Source organism: Sycon ciliatum, chromosome 4, assembly GCF_964019385.1.
Source record: "Sycon ciliatum chromosome 4, ocSycCili1.1, whole genome shotgun sequence".
Lineage (NCBI taxonomy): Eukaryota > Metazoa > Porifera > Calcarea > Leucosolenida > Sycettidae > Sycon > Sycon ciliatum.
The window spans coordinates 32,990,126-33,018,122 of NC_088646.1; the positions used below are offsets into that span (position 1 = coordinate 32,990,126).

A 27,997-nucleotide genomic window follows, 5' to 3' on the forward strand; every position below is an offset into this window, starting at 1 on the left:
CGGATCCCCCCCCCCCCCCCCGGGTGGGTGGGGGGGGGGGGTGAGAGGTGCTTACTGATGAAGGGCGGGGTGAGTAAGGGGGCACCTAATTGAGGTACTAGATATCTGCTGCAAGGCATCATGTAACTGTAATACTAATATTGGCATGGCATGTTCTTCATCCTGGGTAGTAGTACAGCTGTAGCTAATAATAATTCTAGCCTACATGATTGTAGAAGCTGTGGCCTGCAACTGCGGTAGATTCTACATGATACTGTACAATCATCATGTATAGAACCATGATAACTGTCACAGTACAACTAACTACTTACTTATAACAACACCGTACACAACACAACTTGCTACGCAGTGATATGCTACAGCAAAGCACTGTCGCAGCAATGAATTATTGGGAATGGGAGCAGGGGCGTCGGAAGGTATTTTAGTGTGGTACGGTCAGCCATTTGAAGTACAATTTACTCGTGGGGGAGGGGTTGCTGAGAAGACATTTTTGGAAATTTAGAGCCCAGATCAGTGCATTTTATTGATTTTACAGGGTACTTGGGGCAAAAAGTGGTACGGTCAATACCGTAGTGACTGTACCGGTGTCCGACGCCCCTGGGGAGTATAAATACAGTGCAACCTTGTGCCAGAAGCATCATAGTAACATTGTTATCTCTCATGAGGGGACTTGTTATAAAACATGTCCCCTCACGAGATGTACAAGTACTGATGTTTATTTGTTTGAACTATTTACATGCATTCCACCCGAATACTGGCAATCGGACTATCCGTATGACTATGAGTATGAGTATGTAAAAATGACTAATGAATGTACTGTATACATGTAGATCTACAGCCAGTACAGGCTCTCCAGTTTAGCTTTGTGACTGACCTGCCACCACCCGGCCGGAGTACCCAGTCAGCAGTCAGCACCTAGCGCCTGCTACCAGAATGGCACGGAACCCAGGTGAAAATGAAAGGTCTGATGACAGTGATGCAGGGCCACAAGTGCCCGTGGCGCAGGTCACAGCGCCTTCAAGGGCTTTCCTTCCGGGCCAGGCGCCAGAAATGAATAGCCTCTTCATGGCCACCGCTACGGGCCTTTCATTCCCGAAAATGAGGGCGTTCTGGTCAAAGCGATGTTTAGGACTCGAAGGAAGTGCTGGGCGAGAGGTGTGAATCCTCTCGTTTGTGTCAGGACAAAATCATGATAATGTCATTGAAAATTATCGATGCCTCTTCATACGCGCTGCACGTAGGCATTCACGCCTAATGATTATGATTGTAGGAATAGAGTCCTGCATGCGTGCCGTGGCATTTGCCTGGCGACACAATCACTCATCTGTCCACAATCCACACTCGCGGCTTCATCGTCCCTTGACACACTGACACGGATCGCGGATGACACTTGACAGCTAGCTGCTCTGTTCTGTTGAGTTCTGGCTACGACGGCATCTCTCTCTCTGTTCGTAGGGTTCGCATGGTTCACGTAGCTCTCTCTCTCTCTCTCTCCCTGTCACTGCCTGAGGCCCCATCAAGGAAAGCACGTAGCTAGCCTGCTGCATCATGCCAACAGTCAGCGGCATGTTCGTTCACGATCAGCCTAGTAGTACTAGTAGTTCAATTGTCTTCAAATGCACAGGTTCGCTTGGTGTTCTGCAGTAATTCCTTGCTCGGCTCATCACGAACGCTACAAGTTTCCTCGTTCTCGGACTTCTACAAATTGCTGCGGTGAAAACTTCTCATCTGTACCAATTTGGCGGACAATAGCGGAGTCGAATCTGCATTGCTGGCTACATACATACACAGCAACAATTGAAGCCGATTCGTTGCGGAAATATTTCGCAAGAGAGCTGAGCCGGCTTCCAGAGGAGATTCATTTCGGACAAGTAAAGTTTGTTGCTTTGAGGGAAGAGTTCGTGTGTTTGAGTGTGTCGTGAGTCGCTGTAAAGCGCAGGCGCTGTGCAACTGCGCGGGCAGAGAAGGTGTGCGCTGCAGTGCACAAGCATTTTCCAAAAATGCGTGCCACCTACTACATGCAGAGAATAGCGGCGGTGGTCGTGCTGCTCAGTGTGGCATTATGCAGCCACAGTGGTGTGCATGCAAGCTGTTCTATTCAACTGAATAATGGACGGTTCTCGTGGATGGTGGGAATCAATGACGACGTCCTGCGCACGCGGTCACGCGGCGATCGCCATGACTATCGTGACTTGAAGGAGGCCATTGTGGAAAAGTTCACGCTGGCATCTCAATGGTTGTACCGGGCAACCAAGCAGCGTGCGTATGTAGGTGACATTACCGTCGTCGTGCCCGACACGTGGCGCGGAGATCCCAGCTTTGAATGCGCCAAGCAATGCGAGACGTACGAACGGGCGAAGATCAAGATCAGGCAGCCGCGAGTGGACAGCCGAGGACGAGAACTTCACGGTGCGTATGTTGTGCCGGGACGGTGCGGAGAGGAGGGAATGCTCATGCATCTAACTGCCTCGAGAATAGCCGCTGCAAGCGTGAGTACATTTAATTAACTACCATCAAGACCGTACTTGTAATCCTGAACCAATATTTTCTACAGTAAATAGGGTATGCAAATGACATCATCGTGTGCTTTGTATGGGGTGACAAGCTAGTGCTTGTGGTGTCACTCCATACAGAACACATTGAATGATGTAATCGCTTGGCCTATAGCCAGTATAGGATAATGCAGCTAATGCGGGCCGCAGGGTCATTATCCGTAAGCACTTTGTATTGAATGACATCATGTATGTGCAAGCACAGGCTTGCCAAATCATACATAGCATACACTGACGTCGTTTGAATAGCTTCTATGCCATACTTCTAGATCTTCTTTAGTTTGCGCATTCCTATACTGGTACTTCGAAGTATTTCATTTGTGCTTTAGTAGCCTTTTACTTATCTTTCCTCTCCGGTGGCGTGCTGTGCTATAGTTAATGATCCACTGAGTCCTGAATGACTGTTTGCTGTGTATGTTCACTGTGTTATGGCGCACACACAGCACCAGGCCAGCCCGGCAGAGAAGATGATCGTGCACGAGTTTGCTCACTTGCGCTATGGCGTCGGTGACGAGTACTACCAATCTGTGTATGGCTACGGTGCGGACGGAAAGCCATCCGCTTGCTCGGTGAAGGTGGAACCAAAGATCAGTCGCTTCTCCGGTCGGTACAGCGGCTTTGAAACACACGATGCTCAGGCATCATTCATGTGGCATCAATTCCGTGACCAGGTAAGAAAGGAAATAGACCAGGTAAGAAAGGAAATAGACCAGGTAAGAAAGGAAATAGACCAGGTAAGAAAGGAAATAGACCAGGTAAGAAAGGAAATAGACCAGGTAAGAAAGGAAATAGACCAGGTAAGAAAGGAAATAGACCAGGTAAGAAAGGAAATAGACCAGGTAAGAAAGGAAATAGAGCGTGGGAGGAAGGCTGTTTTAAAACTATATTATTGTATTTGTCATTCAAGCACTCTTTCTGGCCACTGTCAAAGTAAGTTACCTGCCTCCCCTGCCTCTGTGTAATCAGTTCGACCAGTCACCCTGAGCTCAACTCATGCGACCTAGCGGCTGTCTGCAAAATTAAATATGCCAACATTGGTCATTAAAACTCATTATACACCGGCGGGCAACCTGAGCCCCCTCCCGACCTGTAACACGTCAGCTGCACCACCACTCCCCATTGGTCTCTCGCAACGCTTCATTCCACCTGAACGTCACTACCAATCCCCATAGCGAGGACAACTCTGTCGGTATACTGATATGGCAGACCCTCCAGAGAGCTGTTTTGCTCCAACCGAGTTTTTCAATGGAGGTAGTAGATGATGGATGATTCATTGTGACGTTATATGGGGCAAAACTGGCGCAGTTGCACGTTCTACATAGAAGTGTGGCATGCCTTAGGCAGCTTTGGTGTTAGATGTTAACTGACAGTTCTAACAGAGGTGACACTGCAAGCCCGCACTGCTGGAACATGGCATGCAGTGCTAGAACTGGTGCGGAAATAGCAATCAACAGACGGTACTGACGGTACTGACAGTACTGAGGAGATACAGACTACAGTGCTACTTAGTCTTAGTTGCCACACGTCGTACATACGAATATTGAGAGGCTGGTGGTTGTACTGGTCAGGCTTAGCGACGTGACAAGACCAGGTGAATGGAAACTAGCGCTGCATGCCCATCATGCATGTGCCAGCAATGCGCGCTTGCAGTATCACCCCTGTTAGAACTGTCTGTATATTATATCGCCTCACGCCTCAGTTTCCTAAGCATGCCGCAATTCTATGTAGAAAGGCGCAATTCTGCCAGCTTTGCCTGTCATATAACATAACTCATGCACCTGAATCGTGCATTATCTACTATCGCCGTTGACAAGCTCTGTTGGAGAAAAACAGCTGTCTGGAGGGTCTGCAACATCAAATACCTCAATGGAATTGTCCTCGCTATGGTGGTGATGTTCAAGTGGAATGGGTCGGCCGAGACAGCAATGAGGAGTGATGGTGCGGCTGATTTCACGCAATGGCCGGGTTTGCAATGGCCGGGTTTACCGCTAATTTCTATTCAGTATTATGAAGTACAGTGCTGCTCAATGAAATCCGAACACGAGTTTTAGTTTGTGCTCTGCGCCGGTTCACATCCCAGTGTCCGGGCAGGCCGTCTAGCGCTGCATAGCGCCCGGCGCATACTCGACTCGCTCGATTGGATTTCATTTAGCAGCACTGCACTTCAGTGAGAAGTGATCATCGGACTTTACCGCCATGGAACAAGTTGCTGTTCACTTGACTACTGGTGGAGTACACGGGTAAGCTGGACTCCGTGTGATTGAGTTGCTGGAAGACTCGTACTATAGACTTCTTGAAGTTGACAACACGAGCTTGTACCGGTGACCAGTGGGTTTCCTCTTACTATAGTTGTACTGTGTTGTTGGTGATATTTTCTTCCTGCATGCAGATCGTCCACTTCTGCGAGAAATCCGATCCCAGGCGTAGCGTGCAGCACAACAGGCTGGCGGCCAACTCGCACAACCAGCGCTGCAACCGGCAGAGCGTCTGGGAGGTGCTCGAGAAGAGCCAGGACTTCTGCTGCAACCGAAACCGGCCGATGCGACTACACTGGCAGAACGTACCTAAACCCACATTCAGGGTAGGTCAGCGGCTAACTAGTTATGGGTGTCCTTGTCCAGGCTATGGGTGTCCTTGTCCAGGCTATGGGTGTCCTTGTCCAGGCTATGGGTGTCCTTGTCCAGGCTATGGGTGTCCTTGTCCAGGCTATGGGTGTCCTTGTCCAGGCTATGGGTGTCCTTGTCCAGGCTATGGGTGTCCTTGTGCAGGCTATGGGTGTCCTTGTCCAGGCTATGGGTGTCCTTGTCCAGGCTATGGGTGTCCTTGTCCAGGCTATGGGTGTCCTTGTCCAGGCTATGGGTGTCCTTGTCCAGGCTATGGGTGTCCTTGTCCAGGCTATGGGTGTCCTTGTCCAGGCTATGGGTGTCCTTGTCCAGGCTATGGGTGTCCTTGTCCAGGCTATGGGTGTCCTTGTCCAGGCTATGGGTGTCCTTGTCCAGGCTATGGGTGTCCTTGTCCAGGCTATGGGTGTCCTTGTCCAGGCTATGGGTGTCCTTGTCTAGGCTATGGGTGTCCTTGTGCAGGCTATGGGTGTCCTTGTCCAGGCTATGGGTGTCCTTGTCCAGGCTATGGGTGTCCTTGTCCAGGCTATGGGTGTCCTTGTCCAGGCTATGGGTGTCCTTGTCCAGGCTATGGGTGTCCTTGTCCAGGTTATGGGTGTCCTTGTCCAGGCTATGGGTGTCCTTGTGCAGGCTATGGGTGTCCTTGTGCAGGCTATGGGTGTCCTTGTGCAGGCTATGGGTGTCCTTCTCCAGGCTATGGGTGTCCTTGTCCAGGCTATGGGTGTCCTTGTCCAGGCTATGGGTGTCCTTGTCCAGGCTATGGGTGTCCTTGTCCAGGCTATGGGTGTCCTTGTCCAGGCTATGGGTGTCCTTGTCCAGGCTATGGGTGTCCTTGTCCAGGCTATGGGTGTCCTTGTCCAGGCTATAGGTGTCCTTGTCCAGGCTATGGGTGTCCTTGTCCAGGCTATGGGTGTCCTTGTCCAGGCTATGGGTGTCCTTGTCCAGGCTATGGGTGTCCTTGTCCAGGCTATGGGTGTCCTTGTCTAGGCTATGGGTGTCCTTGTCTAGGCTATGGGTGTCCTTGTCCAGGCTATGGGTGTCCTTGTCCAGGCTATGGGTGTCCTTGTCCAGGCTATGGGTGTCCTTGTCCAGGCTATGGGTGTCCTTGTCCAGGCTATGGGTGTCCTTGTCCAGGCTATGGGTGTCCTTGTCCAGGCTATGGGTGTCCTTGTCCAGGCTATGGGTGTCCTTGTCCAGGCTATGGGTGTCCTTGTCCAGGCTATGGGTGTCCTTGTCCAGGCTATGGGTGTCCTTGTCCAGGCTATGGGTGTCCTTGTCCAGGCTATGGGTGTCCTTGTCCAGGCTATAGGTGTCCTTGTCCAGGCTATGGGTGTCCTTGTCCAGGCTATGGGTGTCCTTGTCCAGGCTATGGGTGTCCTTGTCCAGGCTATGGGTGTCCTTGTCCAGGCTATGGGTGTCCTTGTCCAGGCTATGGGTGTCCTTGTCTAGGCTATGGGTGTCCTTGTCTAGGCTATGGGTGTCCTTGTGCAGGCTATGGGTGTCCTTGTCCAGGCTATGGGTGTCCTTGTCTAGGCTATGGGTGTCCTTGTGCAGGCTATGGGTGTCCTTGTCCAGGCTATGGGTGTCCTTGTCCAGGCTATGGGTGTCCTTGTCCAGGCTATGGGTGTCCTTGTCCAGGCTATGGGTGTCCTTGTCCAGGCTATGGGTGTCCTTGTCCAGGCTATGGGTGTCCTTGTCCAGGCTATGGGTGTCCTTGTCCAGGCTATGGGTGTCCTTGTCCAGGCTATGGGTGTCCTTGTCCAGGCTATGGGTGTCCTTGTCCAGGCTATGGGTGTCCTTGTCTAGGCTATGGGTGTCCTTGTGCAGGCTATGGGTGTCCTTGTCCAGGCTATGGGTGTCCTTGTCTAGGCTATGGGTGTCCTTGTGCAGGCTATGGGTGTCCTTGTCCAGGCTATGGGTGTCCTTGTCCAGGCTATGGGTGTCCTTGTCCAGGCTATGGGTGTCCTTGTCCAGGCTATGGGTGTCCTTGTCCAGGCTATGGGTGTCCTTGTCCAGGCTATGGGTGTCCTTGTCCAGGCTATGGGTGTCCTTGTCCAGGCTATGGGTGTCATTGTAGCTCACCGTGTACCCTATAGAGTAGACATGGACCCACAGACCCTATAGAGTAGACATGGACCCACAGACCCTATAGAGTAGACATGGACCCACAGACCCTATAGAGCTCTGGGGTGAGACCAATGTGCATGAGGCAGCGTATTCGAAAGGAATTTCAGTTATTTTTGCAGCAGTACCGATTTTCTTCCACCCAGAGGTCTGTCGAGTACCTGCACATCAAGAGCTTGTGGCAGTGTATTCTCACTAGACGTCTCCGCTTCTTTCTCTGTGCTTGCAGTTTGTGCGCAAGTGTCTTGGTGGATGCGAGGTAGTTGCTGTTGATGTCTCGGCAAGCATGAAAGGGCGAATGATGGAGGTGAACCAGGCCGTGGCCAATGTCATCGACCGTGCCACGTCGTCCCTGCGCATGGGCTTGGTCACGTTTGCCGAACAGGCCACGGTTGTGGCCGGCTTGCAAGCTGCAGATGGAAACTACAAGCAGCATCTGAAGCGATCCCTGCCGTCGGACAATCAAATTCTGCTGCAGAAGACTAGCCTCTTTCAGGGCCTGCAGCGAGCTGCTCAAGTCTTGACAACCGAGCCGACGTGCCAGCAGAAGCGGATCACAGTCGTTTCCGACTGCGGTGAGACGACGCCGCAGAAGCTGACCAGGTCCATGCTGCTCATGCTGCAGCAGAACGGTATACAGATGAACGCACTGACGTTCGACGACGATGCACCCAAGTGTCCACTGCTGCAGCTCAGTCAGCTGTCCGAGGGAAGTGCCTGCAACCAAGGAGATATGGTAAGCAGTATCAGTAATGTGATCAACCCTGAGTAAGGTTTTAGTACATTCGACGGGTTTAATTAAGGCCCTGAATGTGTCATCAAACAGTGGTAAAATTATGACTGAGCGGGCTTTAGTTAGGTCCTGATAAGGCCCTTGCCGGGAATGTCGCCAGTTGATTCAGGGTCGTCTCCTAGATGACGGGACAGATTAACTTATTGGCGCTGAGTTGGCGAATACAATGTAGACTGCTATTGCACATTTACCACATGACCATGCCGGGCGGCCATGTTGGTCCCGTTTGCAGCGGTCAATCCCCGCATCGATGTTCTCTTTATTGCGATTCTTTTCAGTAGACATACGATGTTTTGAAATGTCTGCTGGTTCACCGAAATCATTTCCGGTGTTGGATACTAGTACATGTGTATTCTATACAATTTTCTAATCCCTGGATTCTCTTTGTTCAGCTTGCCAGCGACGCAGCCATGGCTGACTGCACCACGCCGAAGGTGATCCGTCCTCACTTCCAGATGACCACCGTCGCCGCCAGACAGCGTGTCTGCCACAAGGTGTGCATTGACCCGGACATCGGCGTCGACACGCAGTTCTCCGTCAACTGGGACTCTCAGACGACGGAGCACGTGGCTAACAAGCTGTTCTACGTTACCAGCCCGTCCTCCATGCACCTGCGTCATAGCAACGGGCCAAACTATCAGCTTGATAACAATCTCATGATGAGCAGTATGACCGTGGTGGATGCTTCTGTAAGTACCTGAACTGTTTGTGTAGGTACGTGTAGGTATGTGTAGTTGTCATTGCTAACTTGTGCAGTTGATGGGTCATATATTTCGCTCTCCAATTGTTGCGTGCTTAAAACAAAGCATCCTCCGTAATTGTGAAAAGTTGGCACACTGTCCTGATGTTCCCGTGATAATTGCATGTATGATTGCGTGCTGGTCACTAGCCTAGCTGATCTGTGGTGCATGACTGCTGGTCACTGGCCTAGCTGATCTGTGACTGCTGGTGTCCGTTGACCTCAGACTAAATACGTTGGATGTTCCGCTTTGCCCATGCTTGACTCCTCGTTAGACCGGCTACTGGAACCTGTGCATTCGCAACCGGATGGAAACCACCGCTACGTTCACGACAAACGTGGGGACGAACGAGAGGCGGGAGCGCTGTGCGATCAAGGCCGAGGGTCACCTGAGTAGTATGTCCGTCGTGCACCCAGAGCCGGTGCTGCTGATGGTGGAGGTCAGCAAGTGCATGATGCCAGTGCTGGATGCCCTGGTGACGTGCCAAGTCACGCGGCCCAACAGTGAGCCGGCGATGGTCATGCTCCGCGATGATGGCATGGGTAAGCATTGTTGACAACAGTTCTGGTGCATGCAGTACAATGCTGTTTGTTGATTGCACATTTTGTGAAATTTAGAAGTTGCAGCAAACCAGCCTACTGTCTACTGTATTTCTGTCCTGGTAGTATATGTAGTACACATAATGTGCATGCTCAGCGTGTATCCTTCTAAAGCATGCACATGTACTTCCGTGTAACGTGTATCTTGCTGTGTGGACAACCAACATGTGCGAAAGCGACAAGAGGAGGTAGCTATGGCAAATTCCACTTGTCTGTATAATTACAAGTGGCATGAGTGCTGTTAGCTGTATGGCATAAGTGGCCCATTCGTGTACATATAGTTGCGACTCTGCCTTTCGGCAACTTGACCTCTTATGCTCACTATTCCTGTTTGCTGGTTTGTGCCCGCCAACAATTCACCATCCACCACCACCACTGCATACATGTACAGGTGACGACGACTTGAAAATGGACGGCGTGTACTCGGCTACGTTCTCGCAGTACATGGGAGATGGACAGTACAACGTACACTGTAAGGCCACATGCCAGCGGCGATCGATCTCCGACGACGGCTTAGACCATGACGACGAGATCATCACCATGGTACGCAACGCGCCGAAGCGCATGGACGACGCCGGCGAGGAGAGCGACCAGCGAATGGACGGCATGAGCATGGACTATCCGGACGACGACCGCACCATGGCAACCGGCATGGACCACTGCTGCTTCGAGCGGCACCTGTCGCTCGGCGCCTTCAGCGTGTTTGGCTTTGAGTTGGGTAAGATGCAGATCCTGGAGAAGGACATGGTACCGCCGGCCATGGTCAATGACCTGAAGCTGGTCAGTGTCGACTCTGCGGTTTACCCGTACACAATGACGTTGGAGTTCAGTACCACTGGCGATGACATGGAGAGGGGAGATGGTAAGCTACCAATCACTTGAACTTGTACATGCTGCGTGGCGCGTGTTGCTGCATGACCAAACTGTGTAGCCAGGATGCATGAAGAGCTTGTTAAAGTAGGGAGATGATGTAAGCCAAATTATCAGTTGTTCTAGATGTGTGAACCTTGCAAGAGTCCCAACTATAATCGATTGCACCTGCAACCATTCGGTTCTGAGGCAGAAGACACTAACTACTTCACCACAGTCGATGTTGAGAACTTGAGTACGTACTTGTTAGGTCCACTGCACTGTTTTACCGGCACACATATCCAGCTGCTGATGTGGAGACTTTCTTGGACTTAAATGAGGTGTAGGAGTAAATTGTGTACCCACTGTGTGCGTGTCCTTGGTTGCTGCAGCCATGATTTACGACCTGCGGTGGAGCGGTATGTTTGAGTCTCTGGACGACGACATGTCCTTCAACTATAGCATGGCGCCGCTGGTAATGACTGCGCCGGATCCACTGTTGTACCCGACTGCCAAGACCAACGACATGGTCCCGGTCAAGGTACAGGTGACGGTGAGTGTGTGTGCCCCGGCCAAGGAGCTCAACGTCTTCTACTTTGCCATGAAGGCGCTGGATGAGACTGGCAACGTGTCGCCACTCTCCAACGTGGTTCGCGTAGAGTTTGGTGAGTTCTCCCCCGTCCACAAAATTCAATACAATACATGTACGTGCAGTGGTGCTATTGTGTTCTGCAACTCATTCTACGTGATTTGCTAAGCATTGATTTACCTAGGCTCACAAGGCAGGTCTCAGGTCTTGGGTCACCACTCTCTGCCATGATCCTGTAACAGTATCCGGTGATGATTTCACAGCAATTCAGGCAGGTCATGATTCAGGCGCAAGCAGTTTCACGCGCCTTTTGACATTGCTGTCATTGGCATTGCGGCAACTGCTGTCAGAGCACAGGGAACAGTTGCGCCGCCATTGTCGTTCTACAGCCTTACTCATACTTCATGTCGCGTACGGGAAGCATTGTGAAAAAGTTGACTTGAGCTAAACATTACTTGTTTGGCCCTCCACGTGACCATGGTGTGATGTGTTTCCCATATACGTAATGAAGTGTGAATTAGGCTTAACTTTATCTTGCTTTATAGTACATGCAAGTGGAAACTTACGGAAAGAAGAAAAACTGCTCCCTGATTTCTTGTTAAATCACCTTATCAAGATATTCACACCAACTTGTTGGGAATTTTGTGAACTGTTTGTGTGTGCACTGTTGCAGAGGACGAACAGCATCGGATGCACTGCCCAGACCCGACAACAAACACTGCCCAGGGTAGAGTCATGCCGATTCTAAACGAGTGTTGCAACGACATGACCGCTTTCAGCATGCCGCAGACGCCGCTCGATTGGGACCTGGAGGACCTTGCTAGACTAGGTAGACTAGACGGAAATGACGACGGTGACGACTACGACAGTGATGACAACGATGATGAGGGTGATGATGATGAAAATATAGAAGTATTAGGCTAGAAATTCTGGCCCTGTTGCATTGTGGTTTATCAAACCGTCTCTGATTCGTGTTCTGCACTTTTACTAAAGCTTGATATGGGGTAGATCACGCTACACGTTGATGACATTGGCCAACGTACACACAGCCTTGCACTCGGTGTGACCAGCATGTGCATGTGTGTGTGTGTGCGATGATAGGGTGGCCATGCTGCTGTACTGCATGGCCATACTGCATGACCCATTACATGCACGTGTATCATGTGACGTGTATCATGTGACGTGTATCATGTGACGTGTGTCATGTGACGAATGTGACGGCAATGAGCATTGGCACAGGATACTAGCTAGCTAACGTTACTTTAGTACATAATGCCAATTCATACTGTTGTTTGTGTTCTAAATAATTCTTCCCTCCACTTGAATATAATTTCTACTTCTATAAACTCTCCAAGATCTTATTATCTACAATACAAAACGTACACCAACCATGCCATGCAGCTATTTCTCAGTAATTTCTGCACTCCTCGATGAGTTTTGATAGTTGTAGCTAACTTATGTTGCAACATTTCATTCACATCTCCACCTGTCTAATAGATGAAAAAAGAACACCACAATCAATTCAAACAGACTGCCCTAAACTCAGCTCAGCCCAGCGTCAGCAAGCTACACTGAGCTTGGATTGGACTCACTCTAGCACTTGCCTGTATGGCCCCCAGGGTCAAGTCGTCAGGCACCCACCCGGAACCTGGAGATATATTTAGCCATGCTGTGAATACAGAGTCGACACTCGTTCACAACTCACTAAACCCCTCTCGCCTGTCGAAAGTGTCTAACTATGATACCCCAAATAGCTCTGTGCACATCAAAGTAAGAATAGCATGCATACCATGTGCTGTACCAAGACAAATAAGCACATCTTAAACTCTTTCAAACATCATCAAACTAGAAGCAATTCAAACACGTACACGCACCAGCATTAGAACATGTCCCCTTGATGCTGACCTGTGCAACATGATGCCCTCCGCCAACTTTCAGGATAATGAATTTGGCCTTATAATGAATATGGCTCTCGGATGGAGAGCCAAGGTTTAATTTATACAAAAGAGCTTTAAAGGGCCAAGGAACTACAAGTTACGCTATACTGTCCACTAACACCACCAGTTACTAAACAATCAGCTCAGGCGATAACATTGCACGACACTGACCTCTATAACTCAGAACCTTCCAAGTTGGAAGGCTGTTGGAGTGCGCATCCAAGGTGTGCTAGGGCTGTTATCCAGTTAGTTGTAGAACGTCAGTACCGTCGGTCGCGTCGTGCAATGTTATCGCATGAACTGATTGTTTAGTAACTGGTGCTGTTAGTGGACAGTATAGCGTAACTTGTAGTTCCTTTGTCCTTTCTCTATGGCTCTATCCTTATGAACTAAGTACAGGTCTGCTCTCGATATAACAACTCTCACTTGTACGTAAACCTCGCTAGTACGTAAAAATATCAAATCCCGCCGCGAAACAGAATCACTCCCATACAAATTTTGTTCTATACAACCTTATCCAAATAACCTAAACCTCGACATAATGCACGCTATGGCGCCGTCCCCGACGTGCACACTCTCGATACAATGTAGATTCACGTGGCGGTACGATCAACTGTAGCTGTAGCTAGCCAGTTTAGTCTTATTGTACATAATATTCTGTGGCATTGATTGCATGTAATGTAGATGGTGGTACAGTGTGTACATGTTTGCAGGGTTGAATCCGCCTTGTAATACCCTTCATTTTTAAGCATATCTTGTATTTTACACACGGTTTTCTACATAACATAACTTTTGCTTGGTCCCAGAGATTACGTTATATGGAGAGAGCACAATGCCCGCTACTTTTTGTAGTTTGAGCACTCTGGCGCTAGAGCAATGAGCTAGCTTAATGTCTGTGGTGCTTCCTTTGCACCATGGCTGGTAGCTCGGCCTATTAAGCTCGTAGCTGTACTGATGATGCCTTTATGGCCGAAACAGCTTGCTGTCTACAGCATTGGGTATGGAGAGTAGACCTGTAATTCATCGCATGGAGCTGGTTATTCATGAACTGTGCTGTCCATTGCTAGATTGGAGATGTACAGCTAATGTATCAGTGTAACTTCATCCTCCAGGGAGAAGTGATCAAGTCTTAGAAAAGGTCTACACATGTACAGATAACTACAACTGTAGTCCCTGCACACGCTGCCAGTCAACATCATGTACTAGTAGACTGCTATTCTGCTATTCTATCTGTCTTCGTGCTAGGGTGTGCCAGCACCCTCTAGCGCAACGACGATGACGACTACAACAACTACAACAACAACAACAACAACAACAACAACAACAGCGGCAGCGATAGAGCTGCCACTTACCAGCCGCAACTACTTGTAATTACTTGAAACGGCTGACGTTAGTTCTTTCTGGCGCTATCTTTATACGTTCCTGACCCATGCTGGCCTCATTCGCGACCATCTGCTCCTGATTGCTGACCCCACTAGCTGCAGGTTTCTTGTCAGCAGCATTCTCGTCCAGGCTCTTTGCAGGTAAGGAGAAGTTCTGCTGTGTAGGTAGCTGCATACCGGCCTGCGTCAGCTCTTCTCGCACGCGGAAGATGGTGCTGGAGCCGTGTGCCACGTCAAGGCCTTCGATGGGCAGAGTGATCACCCACCAGCCGGCCGCCTTCAGCGCGGCAATCTTGAGCAGGACGCTGCCGCACGGCGTGGCTAGCGCATCGCCCAACGTGTCACAGCTGTTCAGCAGCACAATGGCAATGGCCTTGTGGTGGAACGAGACGAGGCTGGTAGGTGAGACGGCAGTGGGCTGCAGCGGCGCATCGTTCCAGCTCACTGGCCACTGATTCTCATCGATCAGCAGAGCACCGTGGACGGGAATCTGACCAGAGACACGAGTGAAGCGAGCCAAGAACGAGTGATGCGGCAGCAGTGACTCCACCAAGTTGAGCAGCCTGTATGTCACAATGCACACATACACACGTACACACACATGCACACACACATACACACACACACACACACACACACACACACACACACACACAGGAACAACAATGAATTAATGGCATTAAATGCACTATCCTGACTATCGTTTTTTGGCATGCTGCCAGGAGACATGCAAGGTTGAGGCCATGCACCCAACGCAAGTGGAACAACTGCGGGCTGACAACCAACAAAGAGTGTTCACAAAATACCGTAAAGTCGTGTATAAAGGCCGCGGCTTATATGACTTTTTGGGGGAAATTTTGCAGGCTTCCACATGAGGCAGGCTTCTATACAAGTCTACACATTGAAATACATACAATACACCTGTGTTCACACACGTCGACGAATCCCGCATGACCAGCATTAGGAGTGAAGCCCAGGGCATAGAAACAAAAGCCGTCAGGCATTAGGTGTCAGGGTCAGCATTCTGAGTTCAATACTAGGGAGTAGAGAAAGTACTGTAAATCATGATTATGTAACGAACAAGTAAATCTAACGAGATAACGAGCAAAGATTTGTCGTTATGTTAAAATTCGTTAGCAAAAGTCGTATGATTTGGGCCTTGCACGATTGGAATCGATCATTTCACATTATGGCATGCAGCGTAGGCCCCGGCGGATAATGCTAGCATTATATCTAGCATATTTACTTTGAAGTAGCACTTTCTGGAAACTAGCATTGCACTAGCATAATCAGCAGGTTTTGCAGAAAACTAGCATATTCTTGCGAAAACTAGCATATTCTTGCAAAACATGGGATTTTTTGTTGTTATTGTATCAAAAGTGGCGTGCTATGTTGTTGCCATGTGGTGATCATGAAGTATAATGTATTCTACCTGCACTATGCTAGCCTATAACGTTAGTGTTGCATGGAGAACAATGTGTACCAGGTAAACAGAGCACCAAGTTTTTAAATATTACATCCCATAAGTTTTTTGTGGAGTTGTGCGAAGTGACTTGCAGCGCGTGTTCAACGGATCGTAACTCGGTCAATTCTCAACGGAATTCAACAATCGAAAGATCTAGATGATAGCAGAGACGCTCAGCAGTCGGCTCGAACAACTCCGACGTCTCTCAGATGAATTTTGACGAAGCGGCAGGAGATCGAAAAATTTGAATTTGTACGCTCCTACGCTGGATAAATTTCATTCTCTTTATTATTTTTTAAAAGAGGTCGGAGGCGGATAATACTTTAAAACGAAGGTAAGTTATGGGTCGCAAATATCCACGCAAACACACATCCAGTCATAATAAGGCACTTGTCATAAGTATCCGAACGTTTTCGGTCCCTTCTCATCAAGGATTATACAGGGAATGGCTCAAGCTGGAAAGACTAAAACTTATATAGCGTAAAGATAATTAGATAACAACACTTTGGCTGTGTTAGAAGCTTTGTATATCCGTAAGTTAGATCCTGAACTTTGCGCACAGAAAGAAAATGTGTTGTCGCTACAATTGTTTGGTGTTACTCCTCGTCGAGGTGGTAACAATGTAACTTAATTTGCTCACTATGTTGTTGTCACTATTATTATTTTCCTTCGAGTTTTGTGTCGTGCTAAACTTGATAATTTTCCACCTTGTCACGAGTGTTGTCATCTAATTATCTTTACGCTATATAAGTTTTAGAACGAGGTCTGTCTCGTTGTCCAGGAAACGACCAATCAGCGACATTCCCGCCAAGGGCCTTATCAGAGTTTAAAGCCCGCTCAATCGTTATTTTACTACTCTTGATGACGCGTCGAGGGCCTTGGATTAGTTTAAAGCCCGCTGAATATACTCTAAACTGGTGCGTACAACTCCCTGTATGCATTATAGTACGGTGCAGATAATGAACTCTGCATAAAATGTACGGTGTACTACTAAAAGCTACGCATTTCAGAAGTGTGTACGGTTTTTGCCTCCCGTATTCTTTCATCTGTACGAATTTCCTTTGTCAACAGCTTGCGGAAACCTATAAAAACCGAAGATCGAAGTCATTAGAGGTATCGACAAGGGGCTCTCAAATCCCCTAAATAGCTCCACAAGCTATGAATAAGAATGAAGCTCGCAATAAGAGCCCAGCATTTCCTTTGCTTCTATTCTACTTTTAGTAGTCCTAAGTGGTGCTGAGTTACCATAACTTACCAGAAGAAAATATTCTTTCATACCACACCAAGTCTCTCTGCACACAAACCACAAACTAGCCAATATATTGGTACACAAGCATGATGGAAGTGAGATAATGCATGTAACCTCGTTCTAAAATAGTTAGTGCATGGCAGGGAGGGTCTTATGGCTTGTTTGTGCCCTTCAGGGTAGCCCTCGGGCCTACGGCCCTCAGGCTAACCTGTCGGGCACTAACAAGCCATAAGGCCCTCCCTGCCATGCACTAACCTATAATTAGTCTTTCCAGCTTGAGCCATTCCCTGTATAATCCTCTTTATTATTATTATTATTATTATTATTATTTTTTTTTTAAAAAGAGGTCGGAGGCGGATAATACTTTAAAACGAAGGTAAGTTATGGGTCGCAAATATCCACGCAAACACACATCCAGTCATAATAAGGCACTTGTCATAAGTATCCGAACGTTTTCGGTCCCTTCTCATCAAGGATTATACAGGGAATGGCTCAAGCTGGAAAGACTAAAACTTATATAGCGTAAAGATAATTAGATAACAACACTCGTGACAAGGTGGAAAATTATCAAGTTTAGCACGACACAAAACTCGAAGGAAAATAATAATAGTGACAACAACATAGTGAGCAAATTAAGTTACATTGTTACCACCTCGATGAGGAGTAACACCAAACAATTGTAGCGACAACACATTTTCTTTCTGTACGCAAAGTTCAGGATCTAACTTACGGATATACAAAGCTTCTAACACAGCCAAATGTAACGCACATCTACCACGTGACAATATTGAGAAAACATTATCACTGTACAACTCACGACAATTGGTACGGGCTGACAGATGTTGCTTGATTGACGAAGTGCGATTCTTAGCTCCATTGGGTGTTGTCTCCTCCAATGTCCCGTCATCTCGCCTCTTCGTGGCATCACCACTATCTGTCTCTTCGCGTTTCCGCGGCCTTCCACGTTTCTTGACACTAACCATTGGGTGCGCGATACCCGGTGTCCTTTCCGTTACGTCTCCTCCATTGCGGATTTCTATTGAGCTTCTTACTCCAACTTGTCTGGTGTCCGATATTGAGGTTAGTTTTCGCGGTCTACCACGTTTTCGAATATTGACTGTTGTTGTCACTTCCGTTGTCGTTGTACGTTCGTCCTCATCAGTCCGTATTTTCACTTGGCTTCTCGTCACCCTTTCCGACGCCGACAGATCCTTTGTCAGTTTCGGTGGTTTACGTGTGGGTCTTTCACCATCTTTTATGCTGTTCTCAGCTGGCCCGTGTCCTACACATGTCCGATGGACTGGACAGCACATTGGACAGCAGAAGGATGTTCTACCTACCCTTAGTAAAAGTAACCTTATCTATTTCTTTCAATGCCGACAATGTGAAGATCGGTATGTAGGTAGAACCCTTCAGCACCTGGGCGCACGCATTCGTCAACATGTGCCGTTAAGTTGTGTTCCGCTTGATGCGCGCGATTGTCGTCCTCGCCGTGGTCGTCCTCCAAAATGTCCAGTCCATCGGTGGATCTTCCTCTTCCCGTGAAGATGTGACTGCATGCCCGTCCTCCTCTGCGTGTGTAGGACACGGGCCAGCTGAGAACAGCATAAAAGATGGTGAAAGACCCACACGTAAACCACCAAAACTGACAAAGGATCTGTCGGCGTCGGAAAGGGTGACGAGAAGCCAAGTGAAAATACGGACTGATGAGGACGAACGTACAACGACAACGGAAGTGACAACAACAGTCAATATTCGAAAACGTGGTAGATCGCGAAAACTAACCTCAATTTCGGACACCAGACAAGTTGGAGTAAGAAGCTCAATAGAAATCCGCAATGGAGGAGACGTAACGGAAAGGACACCGGGTATCGCGCACCCAACGGTTAGTGTCAAGAAACGTGGAAGGCCGCGGAAACGCGAAGAGACAGATAGTGGTGATGCCACGAAGAGGCGAGATGACGGGACATTGGAGGAGACAACACCCAATGGAGCTAAGAATCGCACTTCGTCAATCAAGCAACATCTGTCAGCCCATACCAATTGTCGTGAGTTGTACAGTGATAATGTTTTCTCAATATTGTCACGTGGTAGATGTGCGTTACATTTGGCTGTGTTAGAAGCTTTGTATATCCGTAAGTTAGATCCTGAACTTTGCGTACAGAAAGAAAATGTGTTGTCGCTACAATTGTTTGGTGTTACTCCTCGTTGAGGTGGTAACAATGTAACTTAATTTGCTCACTATGTTGTTGTCACTATTATTATTTTCCTTCGAGTTTTGTGTCGTGCTAAACTTGATAATTTTCCACCTTGTCACGAGTGTTGTTATCTAATTATCTTTACGCTATATAAGTTTTAGTCTTTCCAGCTTGAGCCATTCCCTGTATAATCCTTGATGAGAAGGGACCGAAAACGTTCGGATACTTATGACAAGTGCCTTATTATGACTGGATGTGTGTTTGCGTGGATATTTGCGACCCATAACTTACCTTCGTTTTAAATTATTATTATTATTATTATTCTCCTGACATCGAGCTACGAGGTATACTGTGACGGACAATAATGAATGTCCTTGACGAGCATTCCTAGTATTATTGCATCTGTCTGAGAAAATCGTTAACTTTTCAAATCGTTAACCTTCGAAAATCAGAAAATCGTTAACTTTGCGGGTCGTTAAAATAATATGATTTACAGTATCAGGTATTTTACTACTCCCTGTTGTTATTTTACTACTCCCTGTTGTTATTTTACTACTCCCTGTTGAATACGCTGTACACTGCCTAGGTGCTTACCGGTCCTCTCTCTTGCGGTTTCTCACTTGTCCCTGGGATCGGACGAAATCTTTCTTGGAGCGAGCGTCGATCGGTCCCTTCATCATTTCATTCAGGCCCGTTACTTTGATATCCTGCCTTGCGCTGACCAGTGAGCAGAGCAGCACAAGGTTGGTGAAGCTGTACCGAGACAGCCGCCAGATATCCTCGTCTGATGCCTGCACACACAACACATCCCACATGGACAGGACATACAGGAGACCAGCCACATCACATTCCACATGGAGGCAGCATACAAGTGATCAGCCACATCATATTCCACATGGAGGCTGCATACAAGTGATCAGCCGCATCACATTCCACATGGAGGCAGCATACAAGTGATCAGCCACATTCCACATGCCATGGAGGTGACAGGCAGGAGACCAGCCACAACGCAAATGCTCGGCCTCTACATGTACACGTATGCAGAGCGTCAAATGGCCTATTACAAGCCAAACATCCTGGCCACACAGTGCACTAGCATGTGTAACATTCCCCAGTCCCTCTTTGGCCACGACAGTGCCTGTAGTGAGTCGGTGCAGAGCCAAGAAGCTGTATAACCTGGCAAAGCACTATGTAGTTCACCAGCTTTTGCAGAGGAAACACTGCAGCCAGCTGCCCCCAACGCAAGATTTCAGCAGCGGTTTGAAAAGCAGACACAGAACGCGGCCAAACTGGCTCAATGCGGAGCTTGAATGGTACTTGGAAAAAATCAAAGTAGCAAGTCACTGAACGAGACCTTCACCAGCCTGGCATCAAAGAGTGTCCTCCTCAGGGCCGCAGGGTCATATGAATACTGAAGTATCTAACTGAAGTACCATACTGAAGTATCATACTGAAATATCAAACTGAAGGGTGTCACATAACACCGGTTTGATGGCACTGTGTTAGCCTAATTTGCAACACACAGCCATGCCAAAAGCGCGCCGGGCGGCAAAACAAAACAGCACATGTACACAACACTCCAGTTCAGGACTCGAGCTACAGAAAGCGCGCGCGCGCGCGCGCGTGCGTGTGTGTGTGTGACCTCACCGAGAAAACACGCTCCAGCAGTCGACCAGACCAGGTCTTGGAATGCAGCAAGGCACAGGCAACTCCCAGGCAGTCCGCAAAGCGCCAGGAGTCGAATTCTATCTCCTTGGACTGGAGCAGTTCTGCAGTTGTGTCCAACAGACCCGTGTGCCTGTAGATAACACAAGAAACGTGAAAAGCAGAACACAAGAAACACACGCTAGAACCGCACAACCGGTACTATCCGGAGGCCAACACCCTCCTCATGGACGGACACAGTGGGCACGTGAGTTGCAGGTCTAAGGGCGTGCCAAGCTTGACTACCGCCAGTGAACATCACCCTCAGTCCCTGACAACATGCTTCATTTCCCCAAGGCATACTTCCCAGCTATGGTTATCCCAGGAGACTCGTCGTGCAGTACAGCAGGAAATAATTGTGGTGCTTTTTGCAAGTTTTTGGTTTGCGATTCCAGATAGCAGGCATGTCAGTGACAAGTACATTTAGCGAATGAGGTCGGCGGTAACTCATGTGACGTCGTTTTCAGTCAAAAGCTTATCCGTGCCTTAAAATTTCGCGAATCCTTCCCCATTGCGAAATATCCACTGGCAAGAGATACGCGCACATGCCTAATTTTGGATAAATATACATGTATAAGAAAATCAGACCACAGAAGGTACATTGGCTGCTGATGACAAATCGAAACACAAAATCTGAGTAGCTATTACATGAACATGGAGAGACCATCATACTTGACTGACTTTAATAATGAGTCTATTGACACAATGTTATTGTGTCCATAGACTCAATACACGGTGGTGCAGAAGAGGAGCAGTAACTCACCGGAAGTTCACTGACGTCATACCCTCCAGCACATGGCACAGCTCCACACCAGACATTCTGCACAGGGTCTTCTTGTTCTCGATCAGCTTGGTGGCCATTTCGTGCAGCCAGGGTGCATGCCGCACCTGTAGCATGCTCAGGCCGTTGCAGAAGAAACTCATGTCGGCGGCGGAGAACTTGCCGGTCACGTCGATCGTAGAGTAGGCGTCCAGCAGCCTCCGTGCGTACGATATGTAATGCCTGTCGGCGTCGTCCTTGCCTATACCCTTTATTGCAAAGCACATGCACAGAGACAAACAGACATAATTATCATTTTTAGTACTAATTATTTGGCAAGAATTTGATTGTGAACATGGCAACGTGCCAGCAATAGTCCAGCTAACATAGAAGACTCATAAAAAGCAGTAGGTAACTGAACCACCCAGCAGGGGCAAGACTTGGTAACTGGAAAGACAAGGAAGAACAGCTTTACTGGAGACAAAAATGCAGCCACTCTCAAGAAAGGACCAAGCTGCAGGCACCTCTCAAGCAGTATCCTCAAAACCTTTCCACACACACTTGCATTGCCTTCTCGTCGGGTGAAATATAGGCAAAAAGAAAGTAAACAAGGCCAATGAGTTTTATACAGTAGAGATGTGATAGCAACGGCGCAAAGAAGAGTAGCCAAAACAACACTGTTAACATGCATACGCCGGTCATACACATAGGACTTAGAAAGAATGACAAAAAGGTACGAGTGTGAAGGAAGCAAACAAGCGTGTGAAGTAGTGTGACAGCAATGGACACCCAAGGCACAAAACTAACGAGTTGTTCAAGACCTACCAAAAAGCCCAAGTGTGAGTGTAATTTGCTTTTGCTTTCAGAGGTCAGGCTTCCTAGTGTGAATAGAATGAGCTTGTAAAGCATTCAATAATCTAGCACTATGTACAGGGTAGCTCAGTGGTTAGAGCATCGCTAGCTACAAGCGAGGGTCCCTGGTTTGAGTCCTGGTGGTGACAGTCCATTTTTTCTTCAGACTTTTCCCGTTTGTGTCTTTCCCTCAAACTAGTGAAGATATGTACAGGGAGTGGTGAATTCTTGCAGGTTTGCCAAGTCAAAGGTTCGAGGCACTTCCCCGCGTGGTCTGGATGGCAGTCATGAGTCAATCAAGCGTCAAGTCAAGCCAGTGGAAAAGCGCGAGCTCCAGCGTGGGGAGCTTGTTCCCTTGTACCTGTTCAGTTGCTTTTCGCCTGTACCGGTATTCAACCTGACGAGAAGACAGTGCAAGTACTAGTGGAGAGGTCTTGAAGATGTCGATTGTGAGGAGCCTGAAGTTTGCTACTTTCCCGAGTGTGACTAGGAAGAGCACAGTTACTACTTGAAGTAGTTTTTGAGATGATATTGTCAGTTGGCAAGACAGACAGACAGACATACGCCTACTAAGGTATAACGGCCGCGTTATCGTCACTATCAACCGGAGTAAAAGCGCCCGTACAGCACAACAAGCACCCAGCCACCCAATCTCAGGGTTCACCGTGGAGGAGACAAAGCATACAGTTCATACACTGGCTTCACGTGTGATGCCACTGGGCAGATTGCACAGCACATCAACCATGAATTTCGGAAAATCCACTAATTTCCGAAAATCCGCTAATTTCTGCGGACTAGAAATCGAAAGCGCGGGGAGAAGACAGACCAAAAAACAAAGGCTGCACCATAACGGCTAGAGGCTCAACCAAAGTGATCGGATCTTATGCTACTACTACTGATCTATGAATTAGTGTACGTGTAACACTGACCTTCCCAAGTGTATAGATAACGGAGCACGCGGAGCTTGCGTTGAGCTCCGAAATGTTGCCGAGGATGTACGGCATGAGAGTGTCCAGCCACTTTACGGGCGGCCGAGTATTACAGAGTGACTGGATTAGCCAGGCACAGTCGTTGCTGTGCAGAGTCTGTGTCGTCACACACTGCTCCACGATCGGAAACGCTTTCTCCAGCATCGGCTCGAGCAAGCGCCAGTAGCCTCCGAACCTGGCGAGCTGGCTGCGGAGCAAAAATAGTTCAACAACGTGAGATGGACAAAGGGAGCTACAAATTCTAGTGCACAGCATGCAATTATGTAATAATAAAATATTATTAATGTATGATGTAGTGGTGAAACGAATATCAAAACCCAGTAGCCGAATATTCTTCGGCTTAACGAACGAACAAACGAATATTCTTTCGTTTACACGGATGACATCACATGCCCTCCTCTCAGTCATTTTATTGGATATTGTCACTATTATTAGGCATGACGAACGAAGGCATATATTTCTCCATCATGTCTAGGTCATTTTCACAAAAATCCCCAGCTGAAGTGCCTTTCACAGGCTCAAAAAACAGCTTGAGCTTGAGACGCGATTTTCGTTCGAGCGCCATACCTCCCCTCCAGGACCTCGGATTGTGTTCGGGTGGCTTCTAAACAACAGCTGAGAGTTTGCTAATGCCGATAGATCTTTCAATGAAGCGATTCGGTCAAGTATTCACGAAGCTACGAAAGTTTGAAGTCGCCCGGTTGATTCTGCATACCGGGATAACGAATATTCGCCATGAGAAATATTCGTTCGAATGTGTCAAACCAAACGGATATTCGAACATTCGGTATATTCGTTTCACCACTAGTATGATGGCACACTAGCACAGTAGATAATGGGGTAAGCAGCAGCATTCGGCCCTGAACGGATTTCCCATCAACACCCACACCATAACTGCGCTCTCCAGCCGACCTCGACACGACATCGCCACAGCACAGCATCAGCAAAGCGACACGCCCGTTGGTACTGAATTCTTCACGCAGCTGTTTCGAGTCTAAAACTCTCGTCAGTGAAGGTAGATATTGTAGAATGGCTAAGAAGAGCACTTATGGTGCGGTGGTTGATGACAAACTAGTAAAGTAGAACTAGCCATATCCGGACACAATAGGACCGCACACTGCCCGTAACTCGGATACGCTGCAATCTAATTGCGGGATAGCTATTCGCACATTTGCAAATTTGGCTGGAGTTTGTTGGAGCACACACAGGAGAACACTTGGGCAGACACAATCAAGAGAATCAGTTTTGTACTACGCTGACACAAACACTGAAGATACAGCCAACCTTGCACATAAAGACCCTTGATAGTGCATGAGAAAAGTGTCGGTATTCGTGAGTTGTCGGTATTCGTGAGTTGTCAGTATTCGTGAGTCTGGAAGTACGCAGTCAAATGGGCACTACATACGTAGATACGAAGATCATGTCGTTATTCGTGTGTTGTTGCGTGTATACCCGAGGTCGCTATTCATGAGGTTGGCAGTATAGAGTTTTCTATGCTGAGCTAAACACCGGGCCGCTGGACTGCTCACACTTTGCCACCGACTGCAGAAATGAGCCGGTGCATGTACTCACAGCAGCATTAGTGTTTGGTTCTAAAGATGCTGTTGCACATTTTTGCTAAAGTACCTTCATATGCGTGTCTAGACAACTGGGTAAGTTGTGTGCTTGGTACATGTACCGGAAATTGAATAAACCAAAACCAAGAATATTTCCTTGCAACAGTCAACAGCCAAGATAGAACAGAGTGTACATATCAGTAATCCACACCACACACCAGGGTGGTGGTGCTTGAAGACATACCTGAATTGGTGAAGGAACAGAGGAAGCATATCGGCAGGCATGTTCTCCGGTTGCAGCTCACATACTAAACGCTCTGCAAGTTCACGTGTAAACTAAATACAAGGATATGGGCATATCGCATACACACCCACATACACACGTATCGCGCGAGCGCACACACACACACACACACAAACGCACACACACACACACACACATATAAGTATACACATACAGAGCAGGCTGGTGAGAATGCTCCACTCTCTTTCAGTAAACTGCACTTGCCACAGTCATGATGACAGCTGCACATGTGTAGTTTGTGATATACATGTGAATGCATACACACAAAAACACATCAATGCTCTAGAAACGCAAAGGATGGTGATTTGGTGCAATGAGAGCAAAAGAGATGAAGACATAATCCTACAGAAAACAGATACCGGTACACAGACGGACAGGCATACGGACAGGCATACAAACAGTTTTAAAAGTATCGTGAAAAGGCAAGGAGGGTGGCAACGGAAGAAGGAAGTGAGGATAGGGACTAACCTGTTTAGACACTAAGGTGTATGAGAACAATGAAACGAAGCTGCGCCCTAAATCGTTCGTCTTCAGGCACTCAAAGATCCATGGCCAGGGGTTAAAGAGCACCCTATCCACGCGTCCATCATACAACATTCTGGAGTAGTAGCCTATTACGTTGACATCCAGGGAGCTATGCTCATTCATGAGCCGCTCGGCAAAATGCTCCACAATACTGTCCTCCATGTACCCAGCCTGGTACAGGGTGCTAAAGAGACGGATGGCACCTTCCAGGTTCTCATCAGCCACCCAACACTCTGGCCGAGCAATCAGCTGTCTCATGGCTCCTCGGCAGTCTTTGTTTAGCTCAGCGAAGGACAGCAGCTGCCCCAGGGGCTCCACGGGCAACGACAGAATGCCGTCGACGCCCAGCGATGTCGTGATCGGCGACAGCTCCTTCCAGAGCTCCTGCTTGGGCACCTCCTTGTGCTCACCTTTCTTCAGCACCTGTGAGTGCATATACACACACGTACACACACACACACACACGCACACACACACGTACACACACACACATACGTACAAACACCAACTTAGGATTTGTCCACATACTACCAGGATGCACTACAGTATATGGAGGGGAAGGGGAATCCCCTGAAAAAGCCGACAATTGACGGCAAACTACCAACATTACAGCTCGAGCATCTACAGTGTGCTGGCAGTAGTGCATGGGATATGCAACGTACTGTACATGAATCCATACATCCTGTACACACTCTCTCTAACGGCCTCTAGGCTACACTGCAATTGATATACATAAATTCAAATTTTCGGGCAACGCCCATCATCAGGTACATGAGCTACTAGTATTCATGGCTCGATAAATGAAACGGGATTCACATGTCCACCAATGCCCAAAGGCACATGCAGCTCAAGCCCAGATTTCAAAGCTCTCGTATGGCATAAGTATGTGACCCCAGCACTGGCTGAGATAGTAGAACATTGCTTGTTAATGCATAATTCATAGATCAGTGGTGACATCATGTACTAGGAGGGTATGCAGAGTTGCGGGAGTACACTCAGTACATAGCTAACAAGGGTGCGCTGGGGTCTGTGATGCTAAAATTTCCCATTGCGTGGCAAACCTGACTGAATAAGCACACCCTAGTGCATAATATCCAAGGAGGATTGGTGTACGTCAACCTCGGGATCTAATAACGACCTTGAGTATAACGACTCGCGAACAACGACACGATCTTCGGACCTAGTGAGCATTTGACTGCAACTCTCATCAACTTCGCGAATACCGACAACTCGCGAATACTGACGCTTTCTCATGCACGGTTGGGGTTGTTATTCACAAGGTTCACTGTAAACACAACTCTGATGGTCACGTTGCACTGTTCGCTGACGTAGCCAACGTGACATGCAACCCCGCTCCATCACAGATCCAGGTAGAGTGCAGGCAGTTGTACGTATATAATACAGCCCAACAGTACGCTTGTACGTGAAATATAAACCGACATACAAACCGAGGCGAAGCCGAGGTTTGTATGATGGTTTATATTTCACGTACAAGCGTACTAGTGGGATGTATTATACTTATGCTGACCTTCATACAAACTGACAGTCAACTTCTTCCTGTTTCTATGGTGGCGGTCTATGGGGTTTGTATGGGGTTTGTATGAGGTTTATATGCGCAGTATAAGCCGCCAGCATGATGGGCAAGTTGACTGGAAGTTTGTATGAAAGGTCAGCATAAAACAGATTACTACTGGGGCTATACGCCTATGATAGTGATTATGCGTCCATGTGCCATGTACAGGTCCATATCTTACATGCACGTGACCGACTCTGTGTACATACATGTAAAAATGTACATTGTACTTCTTCTACATGTACGCTATATTACACCTGCCAGCAGTTTGCACTTCATAAAAATACGAATCCCTTACTTCCATGAGTGAGGAGTCCGTTACTACATAATCAGTAAAACCTCTCGTGGCTAGGCACCCACTCGGGCGATGTCTGCAGAGCAGCAGCGTCCTGCGAAGAGCAGCCATATTTGTTCACCCTTTCAAACGCGTTTACAACGAGTGCATCCTCTGCTCAAATCGGCCAGTCAATATGCATTTTCTGATACTATCATAGACGAATGCAGCAAAAGGTAAATTCTAGATTGATTCTTGGATCAATACTGCAAAAACATTTAGGATGATATCACGATGTGGATAGACTGATAACCAGAACAATAACTTGACACTTTCGCCATGAATTAAAATGCTGTTCGTCT

General features: G+C 48.0%; 2 protein-coding genes across 2 annotated transcripts; one reads left to right on the forward strand and one right to left on the reverse strand.

Annotated features, from left to right (window-relative positions):
• Window positions 1-1,480: 1,480 nt before the first annotated feature.
• Window positions 1,481-12,394, forward strand: LOC135815735 (calcium-activated chloride channel regulator 1-like). The gene is made up of 9 exons (XM_065329072.1): window positions 1,481-2,489; window positions 2,996-3,223; window positions 4,942-5,133; window positions 7,527-8,033; window positions 8,483-8,779; window positions 9,105-9,372; window positions 9,821-10,291; window positions 10,671-10,943; window positions 11,541-12,394. Exons 1-9 carry the CDS (start codon window positions 2,001-2,003, stop codon window positions 11,789-11,791), a joined length of 2,976 nt encoding a protein of 991 aa, XP_065185144.1. The 5' UTR covers window positions 1,481-2,000; the 3' UTR covers window positions 11,792-12,394.
• A 1,411-nt stretch (window positions 12,395-13,805) lies between these two features.
• On the reverse strand, window positions 13,806-27,994 carry LOC135815737 (uncharacterized). The gene is made up of 8 exons (XM_065329073.1): window positions 27,660-27,994; window positions 25,732-26,211; window positions 25,204-25,295; window positions 23,344-23,590; window positions 21,566-21,831; window positions 20,746-20,896; window positions 19,693-19,889; window positions 13,806-14,749 (listed from the first exon to the last, which is right to left on the reverse strand). Exons 1-8 carry the CDS (start codon window positions 27,765-27,767, stop codon window positions 14,176-14,178), a joined length of 2,115 nt encoding a protein of 704 aa, XP_065185145.1. The 5' UTR covers window positions 27,768-27,994; the 3' UTR covers window positions 13,806-14,175.
• Window positions 27,995-27,997: the final 3 nt, after the last annotated feature.